At 31.6% G+C, this 22,205-nt stretch overlaps 1 protein-coding gene across 1 annotated transcript; it reads left to right on the top strand.

The window, feature by feature from the left end:
- Positions 1–2,510: 2,510 nt before the first annotated feature.
- MS3_00007349 (uncharacterized protein) lies at positions 2,511–21,386 on the top strand (the record flags this gene model as incomplete). Its single annotated transcript, XM_035730089.2, has 2 exons — positions 2,511–3,773; positions 19,224–21,386. Exons 1-2 carry the CDS (start codon positions 3,237–3,239, stop codon positions 21,384–21,386), a joined length of 2,700 nt encoding a protein of 899 aa, XP_035589256.1. The 5' UTR covers positions 2,511–3,236.
- Between the last annotated feature and the right edge of the window lie 819 nt (positions 21,387–22,205).

The raw sequence follows: 22,205 nt of genomic DNA, 5'->3' as shown, positions 1-22,205 counted from the left end.
ATGGTTGGTTCGAATTCTAAACAATCAGGAGATTTTTTTTAAAAAAGGATCTGCGCAAGCTAGATAAACCAGACGACTAATACACTACAAATTTTTAATGTTATTAATTTACACGTGTATGAGAGAGAGAAGATGGGACATTCAGGAGAGTCATGATATTCCCAAAATAAGTCCAAATTATAACGTAAAAACTCCATAGACAAATATGACTCTGAACAACACAACAAGGATAACAAACTAAAAGGTCAGAAGGGAAATATGAATTGAGAAAACAAGCTATTGTGGCATTTTTTTGGATGTCATAACTTACAATTTTATTTTAACTAATCAAACTTTAAATCTTTTATTCTTAATGATAATTAGATTTTATATAATCTGTGTTGTAATTCATTTTATTGATGGCCCTATTATCTTTCGTTACCGTTGGTATTGTAGAATATTCTTTGGTGTACAATATCCATTTTATAGTAATGATAAATATATTTTTTATTATATCCCGATGGGTAGAAAAAATTGTATTTCTGATGTTTCGTGACTTGATGGAAGCCACTTCTTCAGAGTAAATAAAACTTCATCAAGATACCAAACAAAAGAGATCTGAGTAAATGTGAGAACTACAGAAGCATCACACTATTATCGGTACTATGAAAGGTAGGCCCCAATATATACAAAGGAAAGACCAAAATCCTCAAATACAACACGAAGAACACCAACCCAATCGCCCTTGGTGGAGAAGCTCTGGAAGTAGTGGAATGTTTCACATATGTGATCAGTATTATCGATGAACGAGGAGGATCCAACGCAGATGTAAAGGCAAGGATTGGCAAAGTAAGGACAGTTATCCTATAGTTGAAGAACATATGTGTTATGACTTTAAGTTGCTGTCGATTTTTACCCTGTGCTAATTGTTGTGTCCTTGACTGAAGAGATTAGAGAACAGCGTATTTATCGATCGATCCAATGTCACGTAAACACGCACGAGCGGCCTACAGTTCTGATTGGTCCTGTTTCCCTGTCCAGCCCAGCCAGTTGAGTCCAGAACACAAGTCACAACCTCTGAGATATGAATACATTATATTTCAAACATACTTTGTTTATATACCAATCAAGCATACCACATCGTACCATAAAATAGAAAACAACACTCTGTACATTATTCACAAGTGAACAGATATCGACCAATAGGAAATGTCCATTTAAAGTCCAAGGACACCATTGGACTTAACATGATAATTATTGGTCTATTCCTCCGCATCCACAACAATATGGGACTCAAAACAACTGTCAATCAATGGCAGAGTCACAATGTTCAATACGTATGACAAGACATTTCTACTGTATGGGGCTGAAACTTGAAGAACTACTACAACCATCATGAAGAAGGTACAAGTATTTATAAATAATTGTCTACGTAAGATACTGAATGTTCGCTGATCGGATACCTTAGGCATCAACCTACTATAGCAGAGAACAAATGATTTTTTATCTGAAGAGGAAATTAAAAAATGTTTGGTAGAACACACATTTCGGAAATCATCAGACTACATCGCGATACTCTAACTTGTAATCATGAAGGGGAAAGAAAAAGAGGAAGATCAAGGAACACATTGAGCCGAAAATCAGAAGCAGAGATAAAAAGGATGGATAACAACTGGAAAGGATTGCTCAAGACAGGGTTCAATGGAGAAACCTGGTGGGCAACCTATGATCCTCCATGATAGGTAACAGACGTAAGTACATCTTTACTACCATACGGACACGTGTGTTTCTCACTCCAACTTTTGGCAAACTCATTCCTCTTAGTACTTTCAGTTGTATTCGATTTGGAAAAATTACCAAATAAAATAAGAACTAGTTTATGTTATATTGTTCAAATTTATCTCATTCGAAATCGCTTAGATGTTGTCGTTGTTAATATGTTAACTGAAATTTGATCAGCTTTGATTGGTTGTATTATTCAAATTGTGTCATTCTCTTATTACGATTTTTAATCAACCTAGGATATGAAATATCAAATGGTATGACCTTTAAAGTTCATTCTTCAAGATTTTGATTAGAATCTCACAAGGTTTTTTTGTTGATTTCATTTCATTTCATCGCTGTGTTTCATTCTATCATTCACTTCCTAGTTTATCTTATCTTTATTGTTGTGATTTATAATTAGTAGATTTAACTCTATATTCTCCAGGATAGCTTGATCAGCTATTTGAATTTTTATTTAAAATAAATAGTAATGATAATAATTGTTATCTGAGACAAACTTCCGTCTTGTTTGTCCATTCATATTTCTCTATCCCTGAAACTTCCGTCAATAAACTAACCTGTCCGTATATCGTATTTGCTTGCATACGACATACAGATACATAAGTCATGTACAAGAGAACATTTGATTATGTTCCATATACACATATACATAAAGGTAACACACATTATTTCTACACAGTAATGCACAAGCGGATGTACTATGCATGCCATGCAACATTAAAATATATGGTACGCTTCCGCCCTTCATTGCATACAATATGTCCAAGCACGGAAGGCTGAATGAATACTGTGTTGTAGAGCATTTTTATTCTGCTCATTTATAAACTAACAAAACGACTAACACACGCACCTCACTTATCTATTATTCATTTTCTGATTATGTTAAACATCCATTTCTTATTTCCGCTCCCACTTCCGTGTCTTTTACACTAGTAGTAGTTAATATATGTATATATATATGTACAACACATAATAAACCAACCCCTGTCTATCCGTTAACACAATGGCGTCAATTCACTATTTTCTATTAATAATCTGAATAAAAAAAGATGACTCTTGTTTTGTCTGGCCTATTTTGCAAAGAAAGGCGAAAATACTGACCAACTATTAACTAGAAAAGGCCGAACAAAACAAAAGAAACAAAACTATATACGCATAACATATATACATATATATGTATAGATATATACATTATATAACTATATAACAATCGTCTAACACAGATTCGATCAGCCCGGAAATTTGAGGATTAAATAATAAATGCATGCTAAATATTTTCATTATTGTGTATTGTGAAACTTCCTTTGACCAATTCATAATGTGTTCTCTATACCATTTCTTGTTTCATCTAATATAGATAAATCATGTGAAATATCTTAAACAGATTTTATTATTATTATTATTTATTTCACTAATAATGAATATTTATACACAATGGTAATTGAATTTTGTACACTATTGATATAACAAATATGAATGATATACATAGTTTAACGCCATGTGATTATAATAATGAAAAGAAAGATTTATCAAGTTTATCAATAAAACGAAGTCGATTAGATCATCATCATCATCATCAATATCAACATCATCAATCAACAGAATTAACAAGTACATCAGCGAAAAGAGCATTCATAACAGTTGAAGATAATGAAGAAGGTGAATATAATTGTACACAGGATAATATACTAAATACAACAACTAATTATATTGACACAGGAATTAAATTAACCTCTAATGATGAATATCAACATCATGATTTAGAGAAAACATCATCATCGTCATCATCATCATCACCAATATCAACACCTACAACAATAGCAACACATCAAACAACATCCATCACAGTTGTTAATAATTCTAATTCATATATTAATGATGAAAATAAGGATCAATTAAATGTATTTAATCAGAGAAATAGAACAGATCAGATAAATTTATTTGATGATGAAAAAGATGCACATATTCCATCGATACAATTCCAATTAAATGATCATGATTCTGAAGATGTAAGCTATTATTATTATTATTATTATTATTATTATTAGCAGTAGTAATAGTATTATTATAGGCATTCAGTGCGGGTTATACTAGCTATGAACGTGGTATTAAACTCGAAATAAGAAGGCTTTTCTTGTCTCGAACTTTGAGTTTTTAGCCCTAACACTGTAGATTATTTTACATAGAAATTAGACTGATGAAGTGCTTTTATGTGGTTCTTGTAAGAGTGAATGATTAGTTAGTTTATTAGTTGTTTTTTTTAAAGAGTACTGATGATGTATGCGAGTAATGAAAACCATTTGATGAAACGTTTAAATCATAGTCGATATTTAAAGATCGTCTCAGTAATCAGGATGAATTTACATTTCATCCTAAGTTTAAATATTACTTCATAACCTTTATCCTCTTATTTCATTCCTTCTCCATATTTAATTCTGTCTTTAAAAAGAAACATTTATATTATTGTTATTTCAATTTCCTTTGACATTTATCTTGTTAATTTTGATCTTGTTCTGGCAATTATAACTTATATACATTTATGTTCGGTTCGGTTTTAATAATGGTTAACTGAAAGTAGATAATATTCAACTTGGATAAAGGAAGTTACATTTGAAGTTCACATTATCTGATAGTACAAATTTTGGACTGTACTACCTCACGGAATAGTTCACTGATAACGTCTTAGACGCTCAGGTTTAAATCCCACATGGAGCATCATTTCCCTTAAGGCTACATGTAACCTTACCGATTAGTGCCAACTATCATGAAACCTAGATTCAGAAGTTCTTGCCGACTTCCTTCAACCATCTAGCATCTCAACATAGTGTATATAATATAGAGCCATTCAGAGTAGGTATCATATTACAATTTCACCAATATAATTCGACTACTCAGCGACCAATTAATTGTAGACCGTACTACTACATGACTACATTCATCTACTCAAACTTTATATGTTACCCTATGCTAGTTTCGAACTAATCTAGGTCTGTCGAAGAATCATTTTTTCCCAAGTTATTCTCCTTGAATTCTTCTTTCACTTAAGAGAATATTTTCTTAAAAACAACAACTTCCCATGTCCGTTGAATTTATTAATGCATTACAACATACATAAATGATATGCATATATTTTATTGTTAGTAATTGTAATTAGAAAAACACTGTTAATCAGTAATTTTTTACATTTACACTGTTTTACATAAAACAGTATAAACCTACTTCCGACACTTCAATACTTGTAAGATATGAATAATGCTAGTTAGACAATAAGTAGGAATGTTGTCTCACTTCCTAAGTTATGATAAGAAGTCAGCATGTGTATTTAAAAGTAACGGAACCAACTGATTTAAAATACTGATATTAGTTAGCGTTAAGTCGGGTTTGACAAACTATTATTATTATTATTATTATTAATCACAGATAAAATTGCATATATATCCCCGTACTTGTAATGATAAAAATGTCTGGTGGATGTATACACTAAAAGAACAAACGCAAAATTGACACTATGAACCAACTAGGAAGTGTTTTACAATGCTGTATATTATATTAATCTAAGTAAATTTCAGTATTATTCATTCTTAAAGTTTGTTATCATGCATAAACAGTTGAAGAATTTATTGTAGTGAATTGTGTAGGATGTTCAAATTTCTGAAACATTAGCGTAAAGGAAAAATGGAAAAGAATTAAAGGGAGATCGGAAAAAGTGTAAAAGAACAGGTGAACATCAATTATCGGTCAGTCATTAACAGCATAGGACCTTGTACATATATGTATTAGTTGAAGTTGATACCGAACCAGTACAGTGAGATGGGCTTATCCAAACAAATGTCACAGTTGCAAAAATAGTAACCACGTCAGTATTAGTAGAAAATATTAGACACAAATAATATAGTTCAAGAAGAAAGAGTTTATTTTGGCAATAAAAGTATTATATGATTTTGAAACTCATGATCTAAAGGAATACAGATTAAATAAATCTGTGCTCTTGTTATCAATTCTGAACCATGTCACCCAACATCTCCGACGAATGGTAATGACAATGATAAGGACCTTAACCAGGACTTTTTATATAGCAAATACCACTGTCATTTGTAATCAGAGGTATATGTAATTTCATAAATCTAGTTCCCTTTATCATGTTGACGAGAGAGAACAAAGATTTGAGGAGAATAATATGAATTCAATTATACTGGTTGGTTCTTATTAGTCTCTTGGAGGTTGCTATGATCATACATCAGTATAGTATAGCAAGCATGTCAATAAAATTCAAAGACTTAATAAAATACTGTAAGTATATATCTTATATGAAAGAATGTTCCATAACATTGATAGTAGCAAAGGACCAACTGATTGATCAATGAAAAAATCTTGATTATACTTAAGAATGAAATGAGTAAAGCTCAGTTAGTTCAAACGAGATTACTAATTGAGAAGATGGTTAAAATAATTGATTTTAAAAAAAATAACCGAACAAAATTTTATGGTGTAATCAAGGAATGTTTGTCACTAAGACAAAGAATGATTAACAACCATTTCTTTTGGAATATATAAATCAGATTCCCGTTGTCTGGTAACAATGATTTCCGCAAAATTTAAAAGACTGGGGTTTGGCTGTTCATTAATCATCATGAAATATTTCAAGATACCAACTTGATATCCAGTATTCAAAAGATATTTAATATTTGCCTCTATTTGAAATCGTTCTTTTTTTTCTATTATTCGAAGGCTGGTTGGAATCTGACATTTAATCATCCAGTTAATAAATCTTTTTATTTCAGACGTTGGGATGAGGATCTGAATGAGTTAGACACTTGGTTTTCAATCAACAGATAACAAGTTTTAACAGTTAAATAAGAATTTTCGTCTAAATTTGATCTTATAGTTTCACAGTATTTGGGTGCTGAGTTGATGTGAGAGATTAATGAGGAAGAATGTATTTGTAAAATCTCAGAGAAAGAATTTGAAGGAAAACCAACATTTCGCCTGGTAATCTGGTCCAAGCTTTTTCAAGGAAATATAATCAAACAACAAAATTATCGAATGTAAATAGGTACATGGTTCAAATCAGTTATCTTATCTGAACATGTTAAACAATTGACTGGAACATTAAAATAACACAAACTTTCGATTCCTCTTTGAATTCATTCTATCACCTTGTTTATTTATCTTCATTTTATACATGCCGTGACATTTTTGATTCTTATCATGTATAAAAATTGAAGTCCTAAACATCAATGGGAAGATTCAAGTAAAACAATAACAAGTGAATTGAACTTCACCCCATTGTACAAGCAAGTGGCTATCAGAACTCAGTAGCTAAGTGGATAACGTGATGGCGTTTGAAGCGAACGGTAGTGGGTTCTAGTCCCATAGTGAACATCAACTCTGAGATGCAGGTATATCCAGCTGACGAGTCCTAAATAGGACGAAACGTGCGTCGTGGATTCCACTGCTAGCTACTATTCATCTTTGCTTATAATGCTTGTAAATTAAGGCAATATCGAGGAAATACGCACATTGTGCACATATGCCAATAAGAGACTGATCAATTGTAGTCCTAAACATCAATGGAAAGATTCAAGTAAAACAATACCAAGGGAATAAAAATTGTTTTCTTAATATTCAACGACCAAAGACAATACATAGTGAATGAAATTCCTTCTCACACTACATGTCTCTCACACAATAATGCAAGTAAATGATTTCGTCGAAAAGAAAATTTTCTTCGCTGACTTTTCTTTTTCTTATTCAATAATGCAAATACCTACTTTAAACTTTGTTAACGTTGATTGGATGACCTATTCAGTACACGGAGAACCATGTACCTATTCATATTCGATAATTTTGTTGTATGATTATATTTCCTTGGAAAAGCTTGGTTCAGATTGCCAGGTGAAACGTTGAATTTACTTCAAATTCTTTCGCTGAGATTTTACAAATACATATTCTTCCTCTTTAAGTTTAAACAGTGTACCACCTACTTCGATATGAACAATTAGTTAAAATCATTTTCACTCTTCCCATAATTATCACTGAAAATCAACTAAACTGAGCTAAAAAATCAATTCAAATAAAATTAAGTCTTTTTTTCCTCTTCTTATAAGTAAACAGTTGGATTCAAATTCTATTGCATGTTTTTGAAGTGTATCAGCAGAGGCTAGATCTATGTAACTCTCCAATATAAGGAAATTAATGAACGGAACACTCAAGGAATGAAAATAATACAAGTAACATGGATAGTATAACAAATTACGGTGTAACTATCATTTGTGGATGCACATTTGAGTTCTTTGAAAATGGTCTAGAAAAATGTCAACCACTTACTAGGCTCGAGTTAGTGTTAAAAATTAGTGTGAGGAATTAGGACTGAAAATTATATTTAGAAGATAAAGTTGGAAATTAGAATTAAGGTTTACATCATGAACTGACATCAGTTATAATGCTGAAATGTTATTCAATCACATAGACGGGTGAATTTCTCACCAAAAATCCATGACTCACAATTTTAAATTTCATTAGTTCGTCCATAAATTGTTGTCTTGCACAAAATACAAGCGTAATATATATTGTCAAAACTGAAAGTTTAGGTGCAGGTTAAGAATGAATACATGTATATCATTATAACCAGTTTTGAGATATATAGTTCAATATCATCTTCCACTACTTACATTTATCACGTCAACACTGACAAGGAAGTTTAGGTCTGCTGACGTAGTTCAGTCTAGCATTCGAAGTCTTCATAGACTGATTACATAGTTTTATGTGGTTTCTAGCTTTAATCTACTTGACTCATGTGCCAGCCATCATTGTAAATCTGAGGAGTGTTGGTCATTCTAATCATCTCACAATCTCAATGTATATCTCATTGTAAACTAGAGTTAATATTTATGGAATTGAATGTATAACCATGACTTAGAAGATAATATGTTAGTTAATTAGGCTACATTTGTAGTGAACAAAAACTCAAGTGGGAGAAAACCAATTTATTGTTCAGTGCAAAATTAAAGAGTTCGTTGATAAAATTAGAAGACCATCCATTAAATGCCTTATTTGTAAATCCCCCATCAGTTGTCCGTTACATGTCGACAGGCATACGTAGCATATGCAACACACTGTTAAATAAAAACACTAAATAAAGTGTAATCTTTTTTTAACGAGTTGCATAACTATAAGATTATTGTAACACTTAAAAATATTATTTATCTAAATGAAATCATCAACCGATCAATGTTAGATCACCATTTAAAACCGTCAGTCTCTCACGTGAACGCTAAACCTCTAGATCACAAAGTTGAAATCCGACTCTGTTGGTGTATAACTTCGGCCAATTCACGATGTCGTGCGACCATCTTCTATTGTCCGAAGGTCCTGGGATTGAGTCCCGCATATGGGATCGTAGATGCGTACTGTGGAGAAGTCCAATGTTAGGACAGAGTGGCCGTGAAATGCCTTCAGGCTTTTAAATGGTAGTCTAACTCAGATCAGTTCATGATTTCAATAAAATTCAACAATCTCCACAATCCTAAACTGAATATCATAATTGTAAAAAAAACTGTTTAACTTTGAAATTATTAAATAGTACATATATGTAAATCTTTTGTAAAGATCCATTTCCTTAGACTAACTGACTTGATAATCATTTAATATAACAACTAAAATGTCGAATTATACTTCATCAGAGATAAATCGATTATTACTAGTCAAATCACATATATATCACAAATTACCACTCATTCTTGAATCCCCCAACTACACAATATACAAATATTTATATAGTTCAGTGATTCAGGATATACATGTTCAACGGAAATTCAAGTTTTACCTAAACCGGATATAAAAATAATGTATACTATATATATGTTAGCAATAATAATAATAATACTTATTTACATACAATGTGACCTATAAAATTATCACGGCTAATTTTAATAAATTTTAAATGAAACAACTGATTCCTTGTTAATAAAAATGATTTATACATGTACATTTCTATGTATATATCGTACAATCTGAACTTGGGAAAGTTATATCGTCGATGAGGCTAAACAACTCGAAAATAATGGTTAGATTGTTCAAATAAAGGGTTTTCAGTCCGACTTTCATTCATTCCTTCCTTCGAAATGACCAGTCAACTAATGTCACTAGGCTTCATACCCCAAAACAGGTTCAGTTCAAATATATTAACAAGAGAATTTATTCTTGCTTATTGAGTTGTAATTGTTGTGTAACCATTGTGTAGTATTGATTGGAATCCTGTTTTCATCAATTAATCATGTTGGGAATTCTATACTGTACCAAACATATAATATTGAATAAAGTAATTAATAACAATAATAATAAAACTGGTATTAATAGGTCTCATGAAGTGGCAAAGTGTCAGATCATACCTATTTTTAATGTTATGAATAATGACTATAGTGTATGATTAAGTTAAGAGTTTTCATCGACTGAAGTTCTTAGGACATGTGTTATGTTTACCTAACCTTTGCTACTTCAGCGGGCAATTTTAGCTGATGTAAGGATGAGTTGCAGAAAAAAGACAACCAAACCAAAAAATAGCACAAGTGCCCGTTGGTCTCAGCCATTTTGTTAATTGCGGACTCCTGGGTTGAGGTCAGCATATTAACTATAATCAGTGTTTGGAGATTGTTATAATGTGCGGTGTCTGATAAAGAAAAAGAAAGCTTCCTACATCCAAGCTCTTAACCGGCTTCAGAGTGAGAAGACTGAGTGAAGGAGGTTCATCGGGCTAAACTGTATCAAGTAAATATATGTATATACTCCCTAGAAAACGTAACCATTCCTTGGCCCATAACGTGCATTTGTCATTGGGAGTTTTTTAAATGACCACTTTATTAGAGATTTTAGGTGACGTTAGACAGAAACTGTCACGATGAAATAGATGTACTTACAGCTTTTTCTTACTCTCGATCTTCGGTTTTAGCATTCCTTCATACATATCTTTTGATTGTCTTTTTGAATCTCTATTCATATTGATAATCTATTTTCTTATTCATCTTTTTAATTCCATTTTATTATACTTATGTGGAATTTAGAGTTAGGTTTATATTTTTGTTATTTTAATAGTTGAATTCATGAGTCGATCTAATTAATATACGGCCATTTCATCCTAGTATGAGACTCCTCAGTAATACGCATTCACGATCCCGACTCATGAATTCAACTATTTAAATTACTGAAATCTCAATAAATCCCCATTCTGATTATATTTTTTTGTCCAGGCTTTGTTGTTAATAACTTATTGACTATTAGGGAAATTCAAACTGTTTTGATTTGGTCACAATTACATCTACATATATTCATTAAAGTATGGAATCATTGTACATAAAATAATAGTTACGGTAGAATATATGACCATACATAGTTGAGATATGCGATTTTCTTTACTAAAAAGAATTACACAACCGATAGTATTCCACTTTTCTATCATAGAAAATTAAAAGGAAGTCATGTTTTCATGGATGTTTTCCATATATTTATTACTTAACTTATTGTACTCAAAATTTCACTGATTATTTAGGTACAGGATATCTTTTAGCAATGAAAATAATCGTTTAGGTGTTTGGCACTGCTCAGCTTAATATATTTACATCCTATTAAAGTGGATTTGTCTCCTAATTAAAAATCACTTTATTCAATAATACATATCTCGATCATTTTCATGTTGTAACAAATTCCTTCACTTGAACTAAGATTGATTATTGAGTGCCCATGACCATTTGAAACTTAATCCAAACCCCATCTATTTTCTAAAAAAAAAAATAATTCTACACCTTTTGCCTCTTAATCAGCTATTGAGATTCGTTAGTTTTTTGGTTATCGATAATTTCATGATTTAAATAAAGAAACAAGGCCATGCATTTTTTTTGATTAAAAAATGAAGTTAGAAAACGGAAAATCAATTTAGACAATACAATTATATGACCTATCCCAAGACTAAAGAGGTTAGTCAACTCTCTCTCTCTCTCTCTCTCTCTCTTGTTTTCTACCTTCCGATATAAATTCTAACTGCTTCCGCTCCGTATCCTGAAAAAAAATCAATAGACGGAAGGAGAGCAAAAATCGGGCGGAAGCAAAAGTTACGTGTATGTAGTTATACTTGTATATGGTGTATACTGTATGTGTGTTTACATATGTATATCTTACAGGATAGTTTTTGTTAGACCAAATTTTGCTATGTCTGTCTATCTATCGAATTTAAGGAAGTGAAGGTTAAAGGGGAAGAAAATTCGACGTTTATACTTATAGAAATTAGACTGGTTATTTAAAACTAGGTTGTTGAAATAGACGATGTAGTTTTTAAGGTTATAAAAGAATTAAATACGTGAAACTGAACTATTATTTTGGATGTTGTGACACTAATAACGGTTGATGGCTGTAGAAAAGTCGGTTCTATGATGAATTTCATCATGATATACTACTATTTTAATACCTAATACTAATGGTTTAGATGGAGTTTTGTTCTCTGAGCTGGATGGTTTGGTCGTGAAACTTTCATCGTTCTTCTAAACGACATCATCAGCACAAACTTCAGATAGAAGTTCAAATGGTTTTATTCATTATTAATAACATAATATAGTATGAAATTCTCAGGAAATATTGAATTTAATCAATACTGAACGTCACTGACAGTTCAATGCTAAACTGATAGAATTTCACTAATCCATAGTTAACAAAGTTTATTGAGAAATACTAATTCCGTGACTGCGATAAGAACGTTTGTTGCATTAAAACCAGTAACTCGGACTCCAATGGTTTTACAAGTCTGACTTAAATTTCGATATGTTTCTTTTCTTGAATAGTATATTTGAATGGGACAGTGACTTATTGGTCTGCTACTGTGAAATGCACTGCCATTATACGGTAGTACAAAGTTCTGATATACTCTTATCAAGTTGATCGGTAGTTTTCGCACTATTCCTGTTTTCATTCTCGCCCCTCTGATCTTTAGTTAGGATGATAACAAAGTGTAAAATAGAAAACAATTTAGTAATATGGTGTTATAAAATACATTATGAAAATTGGTTTTCTTCCTGTGATACTTTGATGACTTTGCCGTTTGAGTCGTTGGTAAACATATTTTGAAGCAACTGGGAGATTTCACTAAGTGTATGCTCAACCATTAGAACCACAGGTTAAGCTTTCGACTTCGATCAAAATGTGATATAGCGCTACAACTATCAAATGACATTAATGATAACTGGTCGTGGGTACACACTGTTGAGAAACCCCATACTAAGATATTTTTGTTAGAATATTTTAGTCAATTAAGTACTACGAATGTTTTTATCTCACAATTTCATTTTCAAAAACGGTGGTTTACATGATATTTATCCGAAATTTAAAAATCCCCATAGAATATTCAAAAAATGAAGAATATTTGAGCGAACATTTGTTTTCAATAGCTTCATCATCAGGCTCTACAGTTATAAGTCCATAATTATGATATTTTACAAAGGCCAAAATAAGGCATATATTAATGAATTTGACAATGTTATATGTTAAAAATGGTGAACGTTTGCATCTGTTACGACATATATACTTAAAAATTGTGCTATTTGTATATTAGAAAGGTCACTTAATGAAGGTCAGAATGATTTGGAGTAATATCCAGTCACTATCAGTAGGAGAATTTCATCTTGTTAATTGAGGTAATAACGAAAATAGTAATTGTAATAATAATATCGTACAAACATGTAATAAAAGAGTTGTTATCGAGGTAATTACAATAAAAAAGAATTCATATGAATTGGAAAAGATGGATGTCAAGATTAAGATAGATGTTATAAAAATATGGGAGGGGTGGTAAAGGTTTATAATATTCTGCTAAGGTATCCGGCGGTCCAGTCGTAGGTCAAGGTAAACATAGAGGCTGGATATACCTTTTCTGGATACATAAGTTCGGTTTTCTGGAGTTGATCCAGATGTCTGTAGCTGTAATCTAGCTGCTTGAGATAGATTCTTTGGAACTTCATATAAAACAGGGAAAACTTCTTCTATTTTGATATAATGTTCACTATCTACCAAGTGAGAAAGAATAATTCTGTTGATCGATTTAGTAACTCCCTTTCCCAACCGTGCTAGTACATGTTCACGAACACTCAAGGATAAAGCCCTCTGAGTACGGCCTATGTAACTAGCTCCATAGGAGCAGCTAAATTGGTATACACACATGTAGGAGACCATCATCGGTAACCTATCCTTGATTTGTTGTGTAAGTACTGATTTAGTTGAAAAAAATTATATGTAACTGAGAGGCGTGAAACTTCCTTTCAGCAGATCTTTCGAGTCGACGTGCTAAAATATCACCCGCTATATCCCCTTTAAATCCAGTTTCAAATATAGGGTTTTTCTCTGAATGAGTCACAATTTCTTCAGTTTTTATTACCTACTAGGAATTTTCTGACAAAATTATCTGGATAGCCATTATTTCGTAATGTGTTCTTTAGTATATCTATTTCGCTGTCTACACTATCCTCAGAACATAATAGCTTGATTCTGTGGTCGAGATATTTAACCAAATTTATCTTATATTAAAGGTGCGAAGCTCCGGGAATGGAAATACTGAGCCGTCCATGTATTTTTTCTCAATATATATTTCTTTTTATGGGATCACCTATCCTCCTATAAATTAGGACATCAAAGAAAGCTATACTGTTGTCTTTTTCCTCTTCGCTGGTGAATTTGAAAGCTGGGTGGACTTTATTAAAATAGTCCAACATCTCTTGATATTCATCTGATCACATTAACACTTATTTGGAAAAATCAACCTTTCCTCTTGAGCTAACACTGGATTTTTACAGTTTGTGGAGACATGAATTAGTTATTTTATCAATAAGGTTTCATGGAGACCGTTGGGTTTCATAGAGATCATCAACCCGTCAAAGTTGGACCACCATTGAAAACATGGAAGCACCCCACAGACGTTCCGACATAGTATGGGACTCCTATATAGTGCACATCCACAACTCCACACGTGGGAATCAAACCCAGCACCTCTAACCTCTCACGTGAACGCTTAATCTATAAACAACTGATTCAATATCCAATGTCGTTAATGCTTAACTTCGATCAACCCACGATAATGCGCGATAATCTTCCATTTTCTTTTGTGGGTAACTGCTTCACATCCCACACGGATTATCCCCACTGTTTCTCATTCGAACTCCTAAAATTTTCTCTCGAAGCTACTCACTAGTGATTACATAGTAATTTTCAGTATGAGTGCGTGAAGATTGTTGAATTTCATTTAAACTGTGAATCGAACTGAAAATCCTGTGTTTGAGTCCTGTGTGTGGGGTCGTGGATGAGCACTGCTGAGGAGTCCCATGCTGGGACGAAAAAGACGTCCATTGGTTCCAGGTTTTCATCGTCGGTCTGGCTCAGATCGGTTCATGATTTCAATGAAATTTATCAATCTCCACATTCTCAAACTGAATCTGTTGGAGATAAAGAATGTGTAAATAATACACTTAGGGAGAAATCAAACTTGAAATTCATAAATTGGTTTTGACTGAACCTCATATTTCTATTTATATGGGCTTATCCGGCATGGGGTGCATAAATGACTAAGTTCGAATGTAATTCAATTCTCGAGAACCAATCAATATTCCCTACAAGGCTTTCTTAGCCCTGCATGGGATTATCTTTTAAACGTTTCAATTTAACCATCCTATCCACCCAGTTAACAAAGGTTCCCTTTATAAATTTAGAGAATCTCCTAATCGTTCGTGATTCATAAATACAGAAACCAAACCAATATACAATACAATTAAATGTACTTATTTTTATTACTATGTTAAAGGATTTTACTCATGACGAAGTCCTTATGCTATCAGTCTTCTTTTTTTTCATTTGTCTGGAGTTATTAGTCATTAGTATTTAATTAATGTCTTTAATGACTATTACACTTTCAACTACTTATTTTTAACAGAACGGTGCCTACACGGTCAAGGTATACGACATTCAGCACTGAGTCTCGGGTTCGAACCACACCCCACTTGATTACTAGGGAGTATCACCAGTCCTCCCATTTATACTATGGCTTAGGGGCAAGTAACGAATCTGTACTTCATAGGAAAGTTAAATTAGTTGACGATTCTGTTTATCCTATTTAAATTCGTTTCTGTTACTGAACCCTAGATTTATTTGTGATAAAACTCTGGCTATTATATAAGTTTAAAGTAGCATAATTTAAATCGAAAAAAACTAATTAAGATTAAACGGTCTCTGAATTGGAAACTGGTTATTCATATTCCATATATTTAACATCATTGTCAGCTTAAAAAAATGTGACAAGAATAGAATTTTTCAAATAAAACGAATGTGCTTAGCTTTTTTTCATGAAACGATAACTATAAGATGTTGGCTGACGAAATAAAAATCTCTAGGCAAGAAGGAATATTTACAATTGTTGTCTGATTGTTGACCACTACCAATATATGCGGTCGGGATTCAACTGTAGATCGATATCGATATTTCATGGACAAACGATGATCAGCTCAGTATAACAAATCACGAATTCGTGTAGTTTAGGGTGATCGTTTGATTTATATTGAAGTAGATTCAAAATAGTCTGAACTCTTTAGAAAAAAATTGTATTCAGTTAGCAACTTAAACCCATTATGTAATTATGATTTTAAATATCACAGGTTGTAAGCAGCTGACGAGAACCTACGAAATAAAATGAATTCATGCTATTCTACTAGAATCTTTGTCCTTTCTCTTTTCAAAATATCATCAATAATTTGTATTTATCCATAGTTTTCACTAGAGTATATCGAATAGCTCTTATTCTGTTTTTCTTGAAGTTGATAAGTGACCACATGGTGACCTCAAAAAACGTTTGTTGAAATTTAGAAATTTCACTTCATCACACCTAAACTTGATATATTGAGCCGATTAGATATAGGGTGAAAGGTAAATATGAAAATGTGGTTTTATTTCCTAAGAAAGAAAGACGTATATTATTGAATAATTGCAAACACATTTTAATTTAGATTTTCGTCAACAAAGCTTATTTCTCACTCAAGTAGCTGGTTAGGCTAACGAATAGGTACCTTTTATATCAGTATGTGGGTCGGACGACCGAAAAACATAACAAAACCACATGTTATTCGGCCTGCAAAGGAAACCTTAGTAAGATTTCCAAATAATTATATAATTTGCACATTAAACCGCAAATCTTATGAATATTTGTCTTGAATATATATTCATATAATATCAGTGTAACTGAATAACTGATCAGATCTGAACTAGAAGCTGGAACACGACCACGTGACCAGCCGACATCCGAGAGAGTACGAAGAAGAACAGTAATCTTTAGAATAGACTCTCCATGGAAATTTATTCTTACACATTCCATTAAAAAAGAAGAGGAGGTGATATGACAGGATGAAAAGGCAAAACTACACTCTTTTATTCATTGTTCAACATTACTTCCATATGTTTAATTCAATATGATAATTGCTCAGTGAAAATTAGAACAACACATGTAAGCAAACAATTGTTTTCAATTAGATCGTCATCAGGCTTTGCTCTAATATACATGAATATTTATACGAAAATGTCAAACCAATCAAGGCAATTTGGGTCGATAATATACTTCTATAGGTTTACACCTATCCGTTACAAGAGAAATTTGGTTAGAAGTCTTTTTAGCAGAGCAAAAAAGATCTGTTCAGTAGATACTTTAAGTCAAGAGCTGGAATTTATCAACAATTCACTGACCGAGATCGGCTACCCCAGTGCGTTCATAGAGAAGTACATGTATAATATTAAAAAAGTCGGAGATTTCGACTGTTCTAAAAAAGCCTTTATACATTAAACTGCAATTCAACGGGGATGTAAATCGCGATACTCTGAAAGATAGGTTAACGAAAATAATTAGCAGGACATTCTACGCAGCCAATCTTGTGTTGATTTTCTCGAGTCGACCAGTGATGTCTACACAAACGAAGGATAAGTTACCTGAGTTGGCCTCCTCAATGTGCATTTGCAAATTTAGCTGCCCTTATGGAGATAGCTATATCGGGCGTACTACCAAGCAACTTAACCAACGAATGAGTGAACATCTACCATCATTTCCCAACGGAGTTCGTTCCCATCTCCTACATATAGCTGAAGCCACAAGAATTCGTAAATTTAACCCCAATTTATGTGTACAGAAGAAATTCGTGACCCCCTATCCGTTCTATGGCTGGATATAACTTAACAAACGACTTAATTTTGTTATCATTAGCATTATTTTCACATCCGGTATTTGTTTGCAATTTTCCGCCTCTTTCCATTTGTATTATTCACTACCTAATTATTTACACACTTCTTATTATGTAATGGTTTTAATATTTTGTGATGATTAGTTTAAGTCTATTTACCTACATTTGACCTTCTATTTCCAACGTCTAACTATTGACAAGACTTTTGTTATCATATTTTATTATTCTTATTACTATCAGTACACCTGTCTTCCTACTATCAACTTGTACTTTTTACTTATTATGTGCAGTGAGGTATTCTATTTCATTGTGATTATTGACCCGAATTGCCATGATTGGTTTAACATTTTCGTATAAATATTCATGTATATTAGAGCAAAAGCCTGATGACAATTGTTCGCTTATATATGTGTTGTTCTACACTGAATAATGATGAATCGTTACTTGAGTGTGATGTTTGTTCAAGTTACAATATTTTTGTATTAAATTACCATGATATACAGCGTGTGATTTGTTATAACTCACGGTATTGATCATATATGTGATTTCATTCTGATTAATAATCAAAATGGGTATAAAATCAATATATGAACGAGTGCATTTTCGAATTGGGTCGTTGTCGTTGTGTTTTGGGTTTAATAAATCTTCACTTGCATCAGTCTTGTTATGGAAATTACGGTAATTCTTTGTTTCACAAATAAAAGTAATAGACGATTTCAACAATAACAATTAGCGACTAAGTTATAACATAACTAATCTGAACATTTAGGTTCTTTCTATTAAATCGTTGTAAGAACGTAAAACATGATCTTAGCTACTGATCTGTCAATAAAATAGGAAAACTATCTAGTGTTTAAGTTAATTTTATATTGGCATTTATATTACTATTGAAAAGCTTGAATCATTCATGATGATTCTTCTACATTAAATCAATCATTTTAACAAATATCCTTGATTCAATAGAAATGTTTTTATCTCTTTATGGGTTGTGGAGATTGTTAAGTTTTTGATTGAGATCATGAATCGATTGATGTTAGACCAGTGCTTTCAGGTTTTCAATGGTGATCTAACATCAATCGGTTCATGATCTCAATTAAAAAGAAATATTTTCTCTTATTATTTTGTAAATGTGACATTCACAATTTTTATACGAACTAATTTTTCTATTTGTTTGTTTGTTTCTTCTGCTTCGATAAAAAAAATGATCAAAATTGATAGTTTACTACTGAAATTGATGGAAGTAATGGTAAATTAACATTATGGCAATTTTTATTAGAATTATTATTATCAAATAAATATGAACATATTATAAGATGGACAAATAAACGTGGTGAATTTATATTAGTACAAGCTGAAATTGTTGCAAAATTATGGGGTATGCGTAAAGATAAAAATCATCGTATGAATTATGATAAATTAAGTCGTGCATTAAGATATTATTATCAAAAAAATATTATACGTAAAGTACATGGACGTAAATTTGTTTATCAATTTATAGGATTAAAAAATTTAATTAAATTTTGTTGTACATCAATGAATTCAACACTAATAACAACATCAGTGACAACATCAATAATAACACCAACAATAGTGACTTCAACATTACAACAAACATTGACACCATTGAACAATTTACCAGTAGATTCAAAAATCGATGATATTGATTTACCAGTAACATCTTCATTATATCATACTGCTAGTAAATTAAATGAATTATATAATCATAATGAAAAACAACATCAAGATTGGTTTTATACACCTTCTCATAATACTAAATTTTATGAAAATCAACGTGATTGTAAACATACTACTACTAGTAATACTATTAATAATATTCTAAATACTATTACGAATGTGAATAACTGTACTTTAACATCTACACAAACTGAAAAATCTCCAAATTTGAACTGTTCAACTAATAATTTAACATATTTTCCTAATAATTTGGATATAACAACAATTACAACATTTATCAATTCATATTTGAATAAGAACAACTACGAAACGAATACCATTACAAATAATAATAATAATAATAATAATCATGATAATAACAATAATAATAATGACAATAATATCCTGCTAAATCATGTTGGTGAATCAATATCAACCTTGTCTGATCCGAGCCAGATTAAAGCTTCACATGAGATTAACGACTTAAGTGATTTTATTTCTTCTTGGGTATCTATGATGTCACAAAGTAATTATCTTAATAACTTTCGGTTAATGGAATGTTTCAAACAATCCGGTAGTTTATTGAACCTGTTTAATTGTCATAATATTGAACAATTCAATGTTGATCAAGAAAAACAAATATATACAACTGATACATGTTGTCGAATAGGACAAAACAATTCAATCTTAAATAAAGAGAAAATTATTACCAATATTACCGATAATCATCAATTGATGAATAATCAAAATATTGATAATTGTCCAGTGAATTTACACGCTAATTATCATCCGGACTTGATGAATAATTATGATTCAGAATTATGGAAAGTTGAAGATTTTACACAGTATGAAAAAGATAATCCAATGAATTTTACTGCTACAAATTTAAAAACATCTGAGAAATTACAATTTAAACAGTATTGTAATCAAGATAACAGACCTCGATCACCGTGTTGTGAATGTAGTTGTCATTCACAATTAACCCATGAATCTAATCATCCTCTAATGCAAAGTATACAACACCAAATTAATTCATCTCATCTAACAGACAATAATAATATCATAGAAAAGTTAAGAGATTATTCAACTAAACAATCAATAACTGGAAATTCTGATGAACTACCAACCAAGTTACATAATAAACGTCATTCAATTAATATGAAACGTTTAGGTGAACAACTGACACGTTTAAATCATTTAAACTCAACAGGAAATCATTCAAATAATAATTTAATGTTTATAAACAAATATTCCCCAATAAATAATAATAATTTAACAAAATCGAATCTTATGAAAGATGAACAAATTGCTAATCATAATGAAGATATGAATAGGAATGATTATTTTTCTGCTGGTGAATGTAAGATACCACTGACAAAAAATGTAATGTTATCTGATTCGAAAATGGCGTCGAATTTAAATTCTTCAACAGTAAACACCACTTACAACAATAGTAGAACTGATAACACGAGTATGTCATCCTTACCGACGTTATCTATGTCAGAGAATAAATGTGTATGGATGCCCGTACCTGTGACTATGCTGAATTCATGGTTTAATTTACTATCGAACATAAAAGGTCTTAATAACAATTCGTTAAATCAATCGAATTTTATGACATTATCCTCCTTTTCCACTTCCTCCTCCTCATCAACATCATCATCAATGTCGTCAGCATCCTTATCATCAACAGTGAATAACAATTAGACTGTCTTAAATTTCTAAAAATTTAATAATTATTGCATGAAATACATACTATCATTTACATTTCATTTTAGATGATCGTCAAATTTATACACATCCTCGTTGGCTTATACTAATTATTCTAAATACCTTTTGTTATCATAAGTGATATGTGTAAACATTCCACATATGAAAAATAGTTATATAATCATACCTGTACATTAATTTAATTACATTGAAATAATTCACTAACTAAAGTAAACTGACCTCAAAATCTTGAAAAGACAAAATCTAACAACCAATGCATTTGTTTATTTCATTATCTTTTTTTTCTAGTTTTAGTGAAAGAAAAACAGTAAAACAACGCTATTATTTCAGTTTATTTTGTTTAGCCTATAATTTTCTTGCTATTCTAAACGAATATACATTCTTACGAGTGATATTTAAAGTTTGTTTTTCTTATGCCATCCGAGATTCATGTTGATGTGGTAATATACTTATATTATTTGTGATATAGCCCAATTATCATCCAATGATATCATAGAGTTACTTCTTTATTATTGACTTCATGAGTGATCTACGGTTTAAAAGCTTTTCATTTAAATCAATAGAACGTTGGATTATTTATTTCAATACATAGATATTGCTACAACGAGGCACCAAATACATATGCGCCACACAAATCTCATTCGATATGTGTGAGGGCTGTGATACTGCCCGGGTGCCCAAATCGAAGCAGGTGGTTTTCTTAGGGGGCCACTCCCCGAGCCCTCGACTTGAAGGTCTGATCCACAAGGCAGTGGAGTATCGTCAGGAGATGCAGTCCCATAGAAGCTGGTGACC

The sequence above is a fragment of the Schistosoma haematobium genome, chromosome 4 (assembly GCF_000699445.3).
Source record: "Schistosoma haematobium chromosome 4, whole genome shotgun sequence".
Taxonomy (NCBI): domain Eukaryota; kingdom Metazoa; phylum Platyhelminthes; class Trematoda; order Strigeidida; family Schistosomatidae; genus Schistosoma; species Schistosoma haematobium.
The sequence above is the reverse complement of the archived record's forward strand: the minus strand, read 5'-3'. Positions and strand labels throughout refer to the sequence as shown.